Source organism: Diadema antillarum, unplaced genomic scaffold, assembly GCF_040938485.1.
Source record: "Diadema antillarum isolate AM-2024a unplaced genomic scaffold, OU_Dant_1.0 seq00000082_RagTag, whole genome shotgun sequence".
Taxonomy (NCBI): Eukaryota; Metazoa; Echinodermata; class Echinoidea; order Diadematoida; family Diadematidae; genus Diadema; species Diadema antillarum.
The window spans coordinates 149,760-165,965 of NW_027271175.1; the positions used below are offsets into that span (position 1 = coordinate 149,760).

General features: G+C 42.4%; 1 protein-coding gene across 1 annotated transcript in view; it reads left to right on the forward strand.

The window, feature by feature from the left end:
* LOC139726265 (ubiquitin carboxyl-terminal hydrolase 32-like) overlaps positions 1 to 15,649 on the forward strand; it is an 89,957-nt gene extending 74,308 nt beyond the window's left edge. The window contains exons 17-30 of the mRNA XM_071637332.1: positions 197 to 302; positions 813 to 986; positions 1,867 to 2,041; positions 2,358 to 2,509; positions 3,072 to 3,255; positions 4,826 to 5,029; positions 6,393 to 6,592; positions 6,910 to 7,109; positions 8,070 to 8,153; positions 11,698 to 11,818; positions 12,469 to 12,660; positions 13,204 to 13,905; positions 14,745 to 14,837; positions 15,464 to 15,649. Coding sequence (XP_071493433.1) covers positions 197 to 302; positions 813 to 986; positions 1,867 to 2,041; positions 2,358 to 2,509; positions 3,072 to 3,255; positions 4,826 to 5,029; positions 6,393 to 6,592; positions 6,910 to 7,109; positions 8,070 to 8,153; positions 11,698 to 11,818; positions 12,469 to 12,660; positions 13,204 to 13,905; positions 14,745 to 14,837; positions 15,464 to 15,631 — 2,755 coding nt within the window. The 3' untranslated portion in view covers positions 15,632 to 15,649. The remainder of the gene's footprint in view (positions 1 to 196; positions 303 to 812; positions 987 to 1,866; positions 2,042 to 2,357; positions 2,510 to 3,071; positions 3,256 to 4,825; positions 5,030 to 6,392; positions 6,593 to 6,909; positions 7,110 to 8,069; positions 8,154 to 11,697; positions 11,819 to 12,468; positions 12,661 to 13,203; positions 13,906 to 14,744; positions 14,838 to 15,463) is intronic.
* Positions 15,650 to 16,206: the final 557 nt, after the last annotated feature.

Genomic DNA, 16,206 nt, shown 5'->3' on the forward strand with positions numbered 1-16,206 from the left:
ACATTCAAAAAATGCATTCCAAAGTCTTCCAGTTTGCATCACATTAGTCTTCAAAGTAATGTTGTTATCATACGAAATGGTAAACTAAAAGAAGAAAAAGGATGTGGTGTGTTTCTTGAACAGATGAAATACACCTCCTCCTATCTCTGCTTCAGTAGATTAGTGTAAATGTGTTCTTATTTTTTTTCCCTGACAGAACAAATCCTCTTGGAATGAAAGGGCACCTAGCAAAGAGGTATGGTGACTTAGTCAACGACCTTTGGGCAGGAACGACCAGGAGTATAGCCCCCCTGAAGCTTAGGGTGAGTGACAAGCTTTCAAGCACTGGTGTGGAAATGCAGCAGAATTGTCTGTTTGTACTTGGTTCAATGGAGTTGGTATAGGATATCCTTTGTATAACCTTTTAAAGCAAATTTTGTATTGAGCTGCTGTATTCCTTCATTACTGTCACACTTTTAAACTTTAGACCATGCATAATGACAAGTGAAGTTTGTTACATTGAAGAATATGCTCAATGAATAGACTCTGGGGAATAAGAACAAGTTTTATCCAGTGAATTCACAGTAATTGCATGTCACGATAAGCAATGACAAAGGAAAATTTCCACATCAATTCTGTGACGTTCATTTGCCTGTCCAAAAGGAGAAATGTGTAATTACTTTAATACTACATATACACGACTCTTATTCTACCCCGAAACTGCATGAGAAGTCCCTTATAAATATATCTGTTAAATTCGTTCGAAATTGAGTTCTGAATTTTGCCAGAGGTAGAGTAAAGTCTTAAACCTTGACCTGTCTTCTCACCCTCAGTGGACGATAGCAAAGTACGCGCCGCGCTTCAGTGGCTTCCAGCAGCACGACTCGCAGGAGCTCCTCGCCTTCCTCCTGGACGGACTCCACGAAGACCTGAACAGGGTGCACGAGAAGCCCTACGTGGAGCTGAAGGACAGCGACGGCCGGCCAGATGAGGAGGTCTCCACGGAGGTCAGTCGGTCAAGCCGCATTGACTCGGGAAATTTGTTTGAGTGTCTTCAAAATCATGAGTAATCTCAGACCACGGCATCTAATTGTCATGTTAACCCTTCCTGTGCCAGGGACTTTTGGCAGTGTGTATAACACTGAGGTTTTATGTTCCATTTGGCACTCCATGCACTCAAAGGGTTAATTGCCAACAAATCAGTGTGTAATCTCTGTTCTAGTCATGATCGTGAACATCTGGTAGTTTTTAGATTCAATCAGGTAAATGTTTCTGTGTTTATTCCCCTGAAGTAAGGAATGCACTACCTCAGTCAATTAGAGAATCTTTTACAATTACAAGTGTACTAGTACCTCATTTGCAAAATGCACTTTAAACTTATTTATTCCTTAAATTGTAATGGATTTGTAATCGTAAGTGTTTCTTTATCAGGCACTGAATTGTTAATTTTCTGTACTGTGTATGATTTCTAAAGTTGATATTAATGATTTTATGTAAATAAACACATTTTTTGTAAGGCACTGTGACATTTATTGTGACAGTGTCTGTTAATTATTTCATAATAATCGTCATCATTCTCATTATTTTTTGTTAGGTACTTTCCGACTTTGTTGCCGCACAATCTGGAGGTGCAAGTTTGTTTTGTTTGTTTCTTTTTTTTGTTTGTTTGTAGGGTTAAAGCAGAATCTGGAAGTGGCATGTTTTTTTTTTTTTTTTTTTTTTGTGAATCACAAAATTCTATGGAGTAGCCTGGAGGATGACCATCATCTTACATCATGTGACCATGTGTCAGAGGTCTCTTTGTGCCAGAACTTTTCTGTGTAAAAGATGTCCGTAGTTTATCTTTGCTTATGTTTTTGTTTTTGTTTCTTTGTTTCACTGTGTCAGGCGTGGGAGAACCACCTGATCAGGAACAAGTCCATCATCGTGGACCTGTTCCAGGGCCAGCTCAAGTCTCAGGTGCGGTGCAAGACCTGCGGCCACATCAGCGTCAGGTTTGACCCCTTCACCTTCCTGTCTCTCCCCCTGCCCATGGAGAGCTCGATGCACACCGAGATTGTCGGTAAGGAAAATGAGAAGTGCATGTGAAACTGAAAATGTGTTCATACACTTGTTTTTTACATATTGTGAGCTATATGCCAGTGACAGTTTGGTATGTTTGAATTTTTATCATTGTTCAAATCTGTTGGAGAGATGTAAGAGGATGACATCATGGCCTTAGTACAATTGAAAGGCATGTGGGATATTGACTGTTTAAAGAATACATGCTAAACTTCAAAATGTCATAAATTTATCTATTTTTTCGGCTAACCACACAGTTGAGTTTCCATTTAATGCATATGTATTGTTGTGTCTGCCTTTCTTTCAATGCCCGCCAGTCGTCAGACTCGATGGCAGTGTTCCAGTGAAGTACGGTCTACGGTTAAACACAGACGACAAGTACAAATCCCTCAAGAAGCAGCTGGCCGAGCTGTGTGACCTGACCGCTGACCAGCTCGTTCTGGCCGAAATCGGGGGAGCCATGGTTAGGGTGAGTGTGGCTTGGTGATCCCAACTTGAGTAACGGGTCAAGTACCAATTCTTTGACGTAGTTATGCGTGTATATGATATTAAATAAGGATGTATGTGATGTAGACAGGTGTGTTTTTTCTGGGCTGTGATGTAGTAATGAGCCATCACAACTTTTCTTGAATTTGTTGTAGTTGATGAATTAGATAAGCTGTGTGTGTATGTATTTATGTATTTTCATGAGGATGGGGGGGGGTGTTGGTGGGGTGTTTATCTGCCCTTATCCCGATGCGTAAATGTGGGCGACCCTGCATCCCATCCGCTGAGAAAAAAAAAATAAAATCGTAACTGTATATCCATCATGAATTGTCCTGTGATGGTGAATTTTGCTTTCTAAAAAATTACTAAATTTCTATCTGGAACGATCACAGACTTTGTTAATCTTGAATGATGGGTGTTTGCTACTGCTTATAAGGGATTTCTTTGTGGAAAGAATAATGTAGCAAGTATCAGATGCCAGGGCTTAAAGTGAGGCAGTGCGTTCATTCGAGTTCTCCATCATTGTTTAACTCGACCGTATGCAGAGCTTTCCGTCCGAAGCACAAAAGATCCGCACCCTCCTAGGGGGGATTCTCTATGCCTATGAGATCCCGCCCCCAAAGCCTGGCACCTCCTCCTCTGCTGCCTCCTCCTCCTCCTCCTCCAAGGTCACCAAGTCGTCCAGCCAAGTTTCACTCAACTCTCACAGCACCAACGGCCGGAGCACAGGTATGTAATACTGGGGGCAGAGGTGGGACCATCCAAAGCACAAACTTACTCTAAATGAATCTGTTTCTATGCCTAATCCAAGATGTTACAATTATAATGCAGCAATATGATACAACAACAGCAAATTGTCCAGTCATATCATATTGGTATAGAAGGGACTGTACAGTACTGGTTGAGGTGAGGATTCAGGTTGTAACGTTGTACGAGATATTTAGAAACCACCCTATGAAATGCTAAAGAGCGTACAATTCTAAGGGGAATCAAAAGTTTATTTGATGAAGATCGGTTTTGAAATGACTGAGATATCTAAAAACAAGGTGAAACAAAGAGATCCTAATAAAAGTCGTGGCCTGTCAATTTTATTGTCCCCGCCGAACGAGTTCGAGCAGGGGACTATGAAACGGGCTCCGTACGTGTGTGTGTCCGTGTGTGTGTCCGTCTGTCCGTGTGTGCGTCCGTGTGTGATCAAAATGTTCAATTTGCTACTTCTCTGTCATTTATGAGCCAATTTTGATTCTGTCTGCTTTATATGAGAGCACTACATGGGAGCTTTGAAACTTCTACACAGAATTTCAGTTGTGACCTTTGACCTTGACCTTTGACCTATATTGTACATTTTGCTACAAAATGCTACTCCTTCGCCATTTCTAACCCGATTTCAATTCCGTTTGCTTTATGTGATGGCACTAGTTGAGGGCTTCAAAACTTCTATACAGAATTTTGACGTTTGACTTCTTTGACCTTTGACCTTGATTTTTGACCTGTGATGTATATTGGCTACAAAATGCTACTCCTTCGCCATTTCTAACCCGATTTCGATTCCGTTTGCTTTATGTGATGGCACTAGGTGAGGGCTTCAAAATTTATACACAGAATTTTGACCTTTGACTGCTTTGACCTTTCACCTTGATTTTTGACCTACATTGTACATTGTCTACAAAATGCTACTCCTTCGCCATTTCTAACCCGATTTCGATTCCGTTTGCTTTATGTGATGGCACTACAAGGTGAGGGCTTCAAAACTTCTACACAGGATTTTGACCTTTGACTTCTTTGACCTTTGACCTTGATTTTTTACCTATATCGTACATTTTGCTACAAAATGCTACTTCCAGCGGGGACATATATTACGCACCGCGTAATTTCTACTTTTCCTTGTTAGGATTGCTTTTTTGTATATCTCAGCCATTTCAAGGCCAATTTTCATCAAATAAATGTTGAATCCTTCTTAAAACTACATGTTCTTTCATACTTCAGAAGAGATTTCTCATTATCTCACCAAAAAATGTTTAAAACCTGAATCCTCACCTCAACCAGTACTGTACTGTCCCTTTAAAGTATCAACTTTCTAATCTTCTTCTCATGTCCAATTAGGAGTAATCATCATGGCAGTGGTCTTGAAACAGTATCTACATGGCATTTGTTTTCTACAATGTCAGCCCTGTTACTTGAGGATCCCATTTTACAGTAGAAGATGGTCACCTGCTTGTGAAAGCGTTTACTTATGGAAGATAAAGGAACTGATTTGAGTTCACTTTGGGTTTGTTCGTGTGCCCCTCCCTCCCCCCAGGTGTGACGTCACATTCCGAGCCCACGGAGCAACCCCTGCCGCCAATCAACGCTGTCACCAAAGATGAGACAGCGCCGACGAGGCCGCTCAACGGCAACGTGCCCCGCATCAGCCAGGGATCGCCCACGCACTCCAGCAGTACCAGAGCGGATGGGGCGGAGAGGCGGAGATTGGAGAATGGCATGGCAACCAAGGAAGAGAGGGGTGAGGATGAGAGAGAGAGAGTCATTCTTTCCTTTTCTTTCCTTCTTTCCTTCCATGGAGAAAGGGTACTGCCCACTGTTTTAAGTAAAGATGAAAAATCTAACTGATTGACAAATTGCCCTTGATCGACGTGAAAAAGCACTGAATATTCAATGTTTTAGCATAGTAACCATGATGATAAAATCATGGCCATACAGTACATACTCAGGTTGGACTCAAACCAATGATCTCCTGGGGAGCATTCTGCGTTCAGCCAATCAGATGCATGGGTTTCAGTAGCTTATAACAGTTTGACAAAATGCTTCATGACATTATCCCCCTGATGCTAGACAAGCGTTGTATCCACTAGACCACAGAGCTTTCGCCCCACAGTCAGTGCAGGTTGTAATCCTTACTGCAGCGGGTACAGTGTACTGCATATTTATTCCAATTAATGAATTCTTGCATAAAGTTGTAAGAATGCTTTAATTAGAAGAGACGAGAAATTCTTTCTACCTAGCGATGTTTTCTTTTTTAGTTTTTATGTTTTCTGCTTCTTTGGCCTCACCTCAAGTTTCTTCAGTTTCTGTTTAAGGGTGTTGTCTTGAGATGAACTTGGACCATTTCTACTGTCAAAGAAGTTACACAGTAATACTTTATATAAACGATGACTGGCATGGGAGGGAACATACCGAATGTTCCACCAGAAGGGTTTGAAATGCTATTGAGGGACTTATAGCTTCCCGAAATCAATTCATTTCAAATTTCAGCATTTCAAACCCTGAGGGTGGAACGTTTGGTATATGTTCCCGACAACAAAAGTCATCATCTGTTATATTATATGGGTTAGTCAAATACGTCAACGTCAACCACCAGCACAACACACTCGATCGCTCGTTCGCGTATTGCAGAGCCAAATTCACTGTGCGCGCGTGGTCCTAGGCCTTCTGTCATTTGTTTAATATGTGAAAATGTTTTCCCATGGGAGAACATTCATAAGAATGTTCGCCCATAGGGCGACCATAACGAATGTACCTCCATCACGTGACTGTGTTTAGCCAATCACTAATCGGTATTTGACTAACCCATTTAATATCATGGATAGTTACCAGTGTTGCTTGTGTTGTCCACATCACATTGTTTGCGTGGCCACTCTTTCCACTATTAACCCGTTGAGGACGAGTCCCGAGTATACTCGTGCAAGGGTCTATGGGAAATGCGTGTCGTAGCAAAATCAGCCCGTCCTCAATGGGTCAAGAGCTTATGTGTGCATTACCTTAGTGTTACTGTGCTTGGTATATGTACATTATATTTTCCATAAATTCTGAACGATGAAAACAAGAAAACAAGCAAACAAATTGCTCCCTCCTTCCACATCACACAGAAGAGGCAATGAGTCCGGGCAGGGAGTCCGTTGCTGCTGGCAACCCCTCACCGTCGTCACCCAGCCAGTCCAGCAGCAGTCCGCAGGCCCAGCACAGCCGCACGCCGAGCACGGCCAGCGTGGGCAGCTCGGTGGCCGCCCTGCAGACCCGGCCCGGGGCTGAATTTGACGGCTTCGTGGTGGGCATGCACCGCAAGATGGTAAGGGAGAAAGAGAGAGTGAGAGTTGTGGTCACAAAGCCCGGAAAAATGTTTGACAGAAGTTAAGTGTGTGTTCTGTTTTTGTGGTTGCACACAATTTACGGTGGTGGCTGAAGCATTTCATTTGTAAATGTGCTACAAAAGAGAAAGTATAGTAGTTTTTTTTTTCTCTTCACAGTATTATTGCAATATTAATTCAATATTAATGTAGACATGCGTCATGTTATAGTTACTTCTTGCTACACCAGATCATGTGAAATAACCAAGTGCCATCTCATTTTGGTGTTGTTGTTGTTGTGTGTCTCTCTTGTGTTCAGATTCGTATGGATATGTACTTCTTGGCGTGGCAGAAGAGTCGGCCGTGCCTCTTTGGCCTGCCCCTGATCCTGCCCTGCCAGCCCAGCACGGCCCGCGAGGACCTCTACAAGCTGGTCTGGACCCAGGTGGCCCGGCTGGTCAGCCCATCCAAGCCCAGTGACCACACCACGGGCCACAACAAGAACCACGCCGAGGACTGGTGAGTTGAGGTCTTGGCTGGTATCTCGTTTCCCCTCTTCCCTTTTCTCTCAGTCTCTCTCTGTCTGTCTCTGTTTGTCTCTGTCTCTCTCTGTCCCACTCTGTATCTCTGTCTCTCCCTGTCCCCCTCCCTCTCTTCAGACAGTTTGCGTCTTGTTGCTCCGACTTTCTGGCATGGATGTGACACTTTTGCATCTGGATGCAAAGAGTAGGAATTTAGTCAACTCATGAGATGGTCAGTGGTCACTGCAGGCATGGTCACACAGTCCAGTGGGCCATCCTTTGGTCCGTCTTTGTAGAAATGATGCGGGTGCCCAAGGATGGCAGACGTACAAAGTCTTCCTGATTCCTCCTGAAAAATCATCCTGTAAAATTTAACACAGCTGTTTCATGTCCTGGAAGAAGGAGAATCAAATCCTCCTTTTCTTTGGAATCATTTTTCACCATTTTGAAATACTTTGAACACCCTAATACATCCCATATAGCTCTTTGGTACCTTCCTTATTTCACTGGGTGCACATTGGCAGCCCTGATTGATGATAGTTGTAATGATTACTTAATGAATGATAAAGGAATGAATAACTGGAAGGTCAAATAAGTGAAGGAATGACAAAATCAAAATCAAGAAAAATAAAGAAATGAATGAATAAGTGAATAAATGAGTAACTGAATAAATGCTAAAGATAATATTACAGGTGAAATGAAAAATGAATGAAGAGACATATAAATGAAAAAGAAATGAATAAATTGCCAAATAAATGAATAAATAAATCACTAATACTGTAGTAGATGTATAATACACTATGTAGCTCAGATTGAAGAAGCTTACTCCTTTTCAAGCAAGAGATTTTATTTGGTGGCCGTTTGCCACTGCAAATGAAAGTGCACTGTAGCCTGCTAAGAGAGGTGACAGTGCAAACTGCCCAAGTGCAATGTAAAATACGTCTTTTGTGTTTGCTAGCGACAGTCCTCGCCAGAAGTACCCGTTCACGCTGAAGGCCGTGCTGAAGGACGGATTGACCTGCGCGTGGTGCCCGTGGTATCGGTAAGTCGCTCATTCCGACGGGTCCGTTCGGTAGACACGCCTGTTTAATGAAGTTTGTCTGTTGATTCTCACTCTCTCACTTAATGTGCAGATTTATCTTGTCTTGATTTGTATCTCTCATTAATAAACATCATTTTATATATTTGTTTTCAATCTCTTGAATCACGGATGCAGTTTGATGGTGCATGATGGAGGGCTGGTTAGTGCAGAGCAGTCAAACGTACAGTTTATTCATCTATGTGATTTTTTGACACTCGGATTTTTAAGTTATAGACATTTTTTATATGTAATAAGCTCTCTTTAGAGATGTTGCCAAGTGGGTGAATGATTAAGCTGTAGCAGTTTCCTTTCCAGATGAAATTTGGTTGTCAACTATTTTCAGAGTGTTTGCAGCCGCTTTATACAGAGAATGTCTGAAAAATGGAAAAGGGGTGAAAATTTGATGAAAAGTATACAATTAGATGTGCGAGTTTTGCGCTTTCAAACTGCATCCGTGAGCTGTACTTGCCTGTAGACTGGTGTTATTCTATACTCTCATTTTCATGACTTTTTTGTTTTACTTTGCTGTGACATGCAGTAACATCTGACTGAATTTCATTCTCGATGTGAATTTCACTGTAGACTAACCACTTGTATGACTTTCTTGGTCTTTTGTTCCTCTTTTTATGTTTACTTGATAACATAACAGTTTACTCTTTTTTTTTTCTCTGTGACATAAGAGGTTACAAACTTCTTCATTTTTGTTGTCTAGATAGAAACTCATTATATTGCAGCATGACTTTTAATTATTTCTCGTTTTTAGTAAATGCATGATGAAGATCGTATGCATGATGAAGATCGTATGCATATAGTGTGAAAACAAAGAGACAATGTTGCACTTGTCATCAGACCAAATGACGATCTAGACATAGGCTGGTATTCTCAGTGACAGATAAATTTTGGAGTGAGCAGAGAGAAGTGAATTCCTAGATACGTAACTAAATCTTTCAAGATGTAACCTCACAGAAGTGTTAGGAATTTGTTGGCTATCAAGAAAGGAAGCAATGAGCAAAATTGGTCGAAAAAGAGCGGAAAAAAAAAGGAAGCAAACAAACTACATGCTACATGTAGACCCATGAATCATGGTGATTTAAGTACATATAGGTTGATTTTGATCGGATAGACATGAAGGAGATGACTACATGATTTCACATCTTCTGCTCAAGAGAATACACGCTCACGTCTACGTCTGTTGGGTGGCACGTTTTCCTGAATATAAGAACGGTCCATGTCCATATTTGAAGATGTCGTTTGATTTTTTTTTTCTTGAAAATTCTCTGGACTTTGGTTCTTTCATATATTCAGCTATTCCTGTTTTCAGTCGCAACTGCATGCGATGCAAATGTGTGCATGATATGTTCTCTTTCTTATGTTCCTTGCATTTCTCCCTCCACTACTGACGAGATGTGTTTATCGCCCTCTCTAGCCTTCTCATCGTGCAGTGCAGTTAAGCTCTGCTCATGGTAGAACATGCATGCATCGAACAAGCCTCCTTCTTTTCTTTGTGTTTTGCCCTGTCATTCCTTTTACAGATGTACTCCTCAACATTTGCTTTTTTCTTTAACCAAACTGGTGAAGAAAGATCCTAGGACGTCGGTGCATTAAATGGCAACCGAGCCTCAAACAGGTTCACAATCAATAAAAAACTGAAAAAGAAGAAGAAAAAGATACTGGTTATTTGCAAGTTTGACCAGTTGGGAAACATTTAAGTGTATTACCCTCTGCCTGTATATCTGCCAGAATCTAGATATTATCATACAGTCTTGATATGATCAATATATTTGTTTAGGCAGAATAATGTTTCTTTGTTTTTTTATTTCTTCTATTATTATTATTTTTTTTTGATAGTGAGTGGATAATGTCCAGTTGGTGTGAATTTGTAGCATTTTTTTTTAATAATATGAATTTAATGTGTGTGCTCCGATTTGCTTACAGATGTGTCAGAAGTTGTAAATCGATATCAATCAGTGTGCTTTAATGGAAGAGTATGAACTGCTTTGATGTAGACTTGTAATCCCATGTAAACTGTGATCAGCTGAGGTTTAGAACAGTGTTAAAAACTTCAGTCAGCCCTGAAAGCCTCTCTGCTGTTCTGGTTGCAACATTAGCATGAATGACAAGCCACCTCGTTTTGATACGAAGTGACTATTAGCAAGTAGATTTAACTCTTTATGTGCCACGTTCACACGCCTGACACAGTCGACGGCATGCCAACTTCACATATTCTGCTCAAACGCACAAACCCGCCCAGACTGATCGATTAATCGCCAAATGCCGCAGTACAGTGAACGCGTTTCTCCTGATTCCATTTGTGCTACATGTAGCTTGTATTTAATGTGGTGATTGACTATCAGTGGGTGTTCCTTACTGGATTTGCAAGTAAATTCTAAGTTTCTGTCACTGTTTTGTGTGCAAAAATCATGCCTTTACAATAATGTAGCTACTGGTCAAAGCAATCACAGATTTGTCGTAGAATTTACATAAAAAAGAAAGCGTGGCATTTCCTCTCCAACATTGCGCCTTACATGTCCAGGGTAACAAAAATCTATAAAAGCTTCATAGATTTGAAAAACAGAACCTTTTCCCCAAAGCATAACTATGCTACAGTCTCACAATATTGTGGCACACAGGGGGTTTATACCATGGCACATAAAGAGTTAAATTGGGGTTTATGACAAGATAGGCTGTGTTGCAGATTGCGTTTAAAAAGGCTTGATGGGTTAGTTGGTGTAAGGAAGGCAAGAGAGATATAGATGCAATGTTTCCTCAGCTTGATGTACATGCTTGATTGATTTGCCAAGGGAAGTCGCATTGATTGCATGGTTTGTTTGGCACCCTGCCCATGCTTCAGACAGCACCTGTAACACAGCAATGGCACTGCCCAGCACAGCATTAGGTTATCCTAGACAGTGAATTCCCACCATTTCAATCTGCTTTGATACCGGATGCCGCCAACTTGTCAAAATTTAAAAGATAACCATGTATGTGCTGTTGGTTTCTTTTTTTTTTTAGTGTGTATTGGTTATAATCTGATGGGTCAGAGCTAAGTACAAGTACAGAGATTTTTTTTTCCCCTGAATATTGCATTTTTTTTTCAAAGGCTGCAGAAAAAAAAAGAAAAAAATCAGTGTGTATTCCCATATCAAAACTGCTGAACTTCTCATTCAGTACATTTTCAAGTGAATGACTGAAAAGATGTCTTGATGTTCCTTCGTTTTACTTTTGTAGGAAATGTATGAAGCAGGGTACAATTTGAATTATTTTTGGTAAGTCGTAGGAGTTTCCTACATTTTTCTTGGCTTGAGGATAGATCAAATGCTTGTGTTAAAAAGTGGTCAGTTGTATCAAAGGTATTAAGTTTGTAGATTTTTTTTATAATGTGTGCTTAAATTTGGATGATTGCAAAGCAATCTCATCTCGTCTTACCTAGAATACATAGAATGTTGTATGCAATATTGCTGGTAAACCTCTCCTTTTCTCACCATGCCAACTCCTGCCCATGTAGGTTCTGCAGGGGGTGCGAGGTCCAATGCGACGGGGAGGCACTTGGTACGGGCGTGGCCTACCTAGCCATCGAGTGGGACCCCACGGCGCTGCACCTCCGGTATCAGACGTCTCAGGAGAGGGTGAGTGGTAGAAACACGGTTCCATCTCATTCACTGAAGATGTGTGGTGTAATTAGAAGATGCGGGAAGAGCATGAAATCTTATGCACAGCTCTTGGCTCAATTAGGAAATGAATTGGAAGGGAAGTAAGTAAAGTTTTTATGGTCTTACCATCCCTTGGATAAAAGGCTGTGATGAATGTCATTTCAAATCAATTCAAATTTTATTTTCATTTTCAACATTACATAGCAGTAAACATTGTACACTTCACTCTTTCACCCAACAAAGGAGTAAATAATGTAGATGATACTTTTCAAAATGAATATGCAACAATAGTGAAACATTGTCATAAATCATCAAAGCATACAGAATATTTCTTACAAAAAATGGAGGGACTCACTGAAAAGGCAATACGTGTAATGCTTGTCAAGTAGTTGTGAAGTATTAAATAGAATCACAGTGAACTTTGGGATGTACGCACCTGTGCCTAGGCCACTGGGCAGTGTATGCAACTTAACCCCTTGAGGACGAGTCCCGAGTATACTCGGGCAGATGTCTACGGGAAATGTGTGTTGTAGCAAAGTCAAACCGTCCTCAACGGGTTAATATTGAGCAGATGCGAATCTCTATGATAGGGTGGCTTTGAAACGCTGTGTTTGATGTTGGTATAGATCGTGAGCGAGCACGGGAGCTGCGAGAACAGCCGGCGGTTGCAGACGGAACCAATCAACCTGGACGACTGCCTCCGGGCGTTCACCAAGGAGGAGGAGCTGGGGGAGGATGAATTGTACTATTGCTCCAAGTGTAAGCAACATAGGCTAGCCGCCAAGAAATTGGACATATGGAAACTCCCACCAATACTGGTAAGTCAGTTGTCATGCCAACATTGTCATCAGCATCATTATCATCCTTCTCATTACTATTATATTATAACCATTATACATGTCACTGTTTCCACCGTCTCCATCAGCATCTCCACTGCTTCTATTGCCTTCATCATCATCGTCATTATCATCATTATCATCATCATCATCAATATTTTCATCATCATTATTCTTCAACATTTATCACCCTTGTCATTCTCACTGTTAATCTAAAGAGCTACTTCTATCATAATCACTTGAATTTTTATGACAATTACAAAGAACAAACTAAGAACATCTTCAGTTTGTTTACTTAACTACTACAATGTTAGAACCTGTAGAATCAAGTCAGAAAGGATCTAGCAAAGGAATTGGACAAATCTGTTTTTCCTGTGTTGGTTTGCTTTGCAAATCGGTGAAAAATAAATCAGCAGTTGCGATTTAATTTTGCTGTTTTTAAAAGCCAAATGTTGGTTTGCTCTGCACGTTGATGAAAAATAAACCAGCAGCTAATATTCAATTTTGTCATTCTTTTGAATGCAGATTGTGCACCTGAAGAGATTCCAATTTGTCAACGGTCGATGGGTCAAGTCCCAGAAGATAGTCAAGTTCCCGAAGAGGAACTTCAACATCAGTAACTTTGTGGTGCCGAGGGACAGGGACCCGTCGTCGTCGTCAGAGGACGTCAGCGGAGAACCGGAGAAGAACGGGGATGGAGACAGCGTCCTGGGTCCCAGCACCGGAGTCAGCGTGAACACGATAGAAATGAAGAGCAGCCATCAAGGCTATGAAAAGACAACCAATGAAGATGCGGAGGTTGGAGGAAGAGAAACGAGCAAAGCAGAGCACCAAAGTGGCTCGGATGCAGGAACCAACAAGAGCAGATACGACAGACCATCAGCCCTTCAGCTCAATAATAAGTCGGACGACGATGCCGGACAGGTAGTGAACGGACTCGGTCAGGCGAGGTCCGCCTCCGATCTACCCAATGGCCATCCGGCGGAGAGAGGGGTGGAGCAGAAGGACCAGGACAGTGGGTGTAGCACCCTGGAGGGCGGGCAGGGGGAGGGATCGGGAGATGCCGCGGGCTCGGAGGGGGGCAGCTCACCGAGGAAACCCAAGTTAAAGAAGCAGGCCTCACTGCTCACGCCGCCCGTGGACGCGACGGACGCCCACCCACTCCTCCACGAGACGTACACCGAAGACGTGGACGACAATCAGATGTACGACCTGTACGGCGTCGTGGTAAGTCTCTTGTTGTGGCTCTCTGTGCACCACATACTGATGATTCTTCATAAATGTCTTCACTTGACAGATTCTGACCTGCGGCAACTCCCTGAGAACTAGAGTACAGTGCACTCCCAATATAATGAACCGACATGGGTGCAACAAAATTTTGTGACAAGGAAGTAGAAACTCAGGCCCCGAAATTATTGCTTGCACAATATCTTTATACGCTTTATTTGTTCAGTTATAAGGAAATATGGAAATAAGAAATTAAAGAAAACTGCCATTCCTGAGGACTTCCATTATAGCCTGAGTTGCCTGTACTTCATTGTGTTGTGACAGGAGACTGTAAAAACCTCCCTCATTCAGGGATTACGGCCTATTGTGATGCATGAAAGTCACAAGTACATCGTACCTCTCAGATGGCTCTTTGAAATCTTGTGGCTTAAGACAGATAAATGTTGGCAGCCCTTTTTGTGAAGTTAAAATGCTAACAAAGAAAGTGGGTAGAGGGGAGTAGGAAAGAGTGTCCAAAAAAGGAGAGAGATGGAGAGGGAGGGAGAGAAATCCAGTTTTCGTGTCAACCTTCAGAGTTGGAGGAATTGTTTCTGTTTTTATTCCTTTGCATGAAGTGTCGCCAGATGCAGTATATTTTCGGGCTGTGTGTCTCTTTTATAAATTTTGTGGACAACAGAACTTGAGAACTGTCAGAGGAACCCAATTGATACTTGGCATGTGCATGTACATGTATGAGTTGACAAAGCTGCGCCTAGTAACTATCGGGCACACATGCACAAAGTCAGAGGCTAAAGGTCAAGGTTAAATGCTAAAATTTCACTGTTTTTGTTTGACCACAGAGCCACACAGGCATCCTCGGGGGTGGACACTACGTGTCCTATGCAGTCAATCCCAACAAGAAGTGGTATTGCTACAATGACAGCAGTGTCAAGGTGAGTGCATGTGCATTTTACCCATCCTCTTCTAGCCTTTTGTCAAAGCCGTACTCACTGTATGGTGGTGAGTGAGTGGGGGTGAACGAGGCGAGTTCAGCTGAGTTGGACTGTGGGAGGGCCTTTTGAGATCTGGTTCGCATTCTCATGTTAGCCCTTTGAATTACCAACTTTTGTTCCCCGAACTGCCCGAACCCAATTTGCATATTGTATGGCGCATACACGCCACAGACCTCCACTGGTGGTCATAAGATGCATTCAAACAGGCTGGACAACGCCAAGACAGAGGATGTGCGGAGCACGCCATTCCATTGGTCGACCGGAGCCTGTTGATATGACTATTCAGTAGGGTTCATGTTCCATGAATAATAATGTTTGAAGCAGATCTCAAAAGGCCTTCCTTCAGTGTACTGTGACATATTGTGAATTATTGATCGGTTTGTGCGTGATTGTGTTATGTGTTGGAGCAAAACGTGCAAAGTTGGCAAGCTGTCTGCAGAGTCTGGTATACGAATGTTACACACAAAGCGTTCAATGAAGACTGGAATGGGATCGTGAAGAAATGCTAATTACCAATTTTACTCAGAGTGATGTATTCTCTCTCCCTTCTGTCACTCCCCATTCAGGAGGTGAAGGAGGAGATCGACATGGACAACGCCTACATGCTGTTCTATGAGTGCCGCTCCATGTCCTACGTCCAGTACATCCCGGACACGTCCGGCAAGCACCCGGACATGACGCCGATCGAGGACGAGATCGAGGCGGACTACCGCAAGTTCTGCGTCATCCAATGACTGGCGGGGCGAGGCAAGCTAGGGGGGGTCCTGGGGACGGGTCTGTTCTGGCTCTGGACTGCGGCCCGCGAGGGCATGCGGGCCATGGGCCACAAGAAGGTCAAGTGATGTTGCGGTGGTCAGTAGTTATTCGAGAGATGGGAGTTAGACGTATTAGGAGTGGTTATGGGGGTGGGGGTGGGGAGTAGAGAGAGGTTGTTAGCACGGAATTGGGAAAAGGTTTGGGATCGTAGGGCGTGGTTCTTGGCATTCTTTGCGGAGGGAAGTGAGAGGTGCAGAACTGCTGTTGATAGCAGTAGCTTTGCAGAAAGCTAAAGATATCAAGGGAACTGGTAGACAATGGGACAAACTGTTCCTGATTAAACATCGATTACAGGGTTTTCTCCCCTCCTGTGAAGAGGGTTCAACACCTTGAATAAATGATAGCTCAGCTTGGGGGAAAACAGTGAGGGAATATTGGACAGACCTTTTATGAGAAAACTGAATTGGAAAGAAAAAAATAGAGGCAGTTCAGATATAGCATGGCAGTTTCTAACCAAAGCAGTCCCATTCTAGTCAAAGTCACACTTGATGTT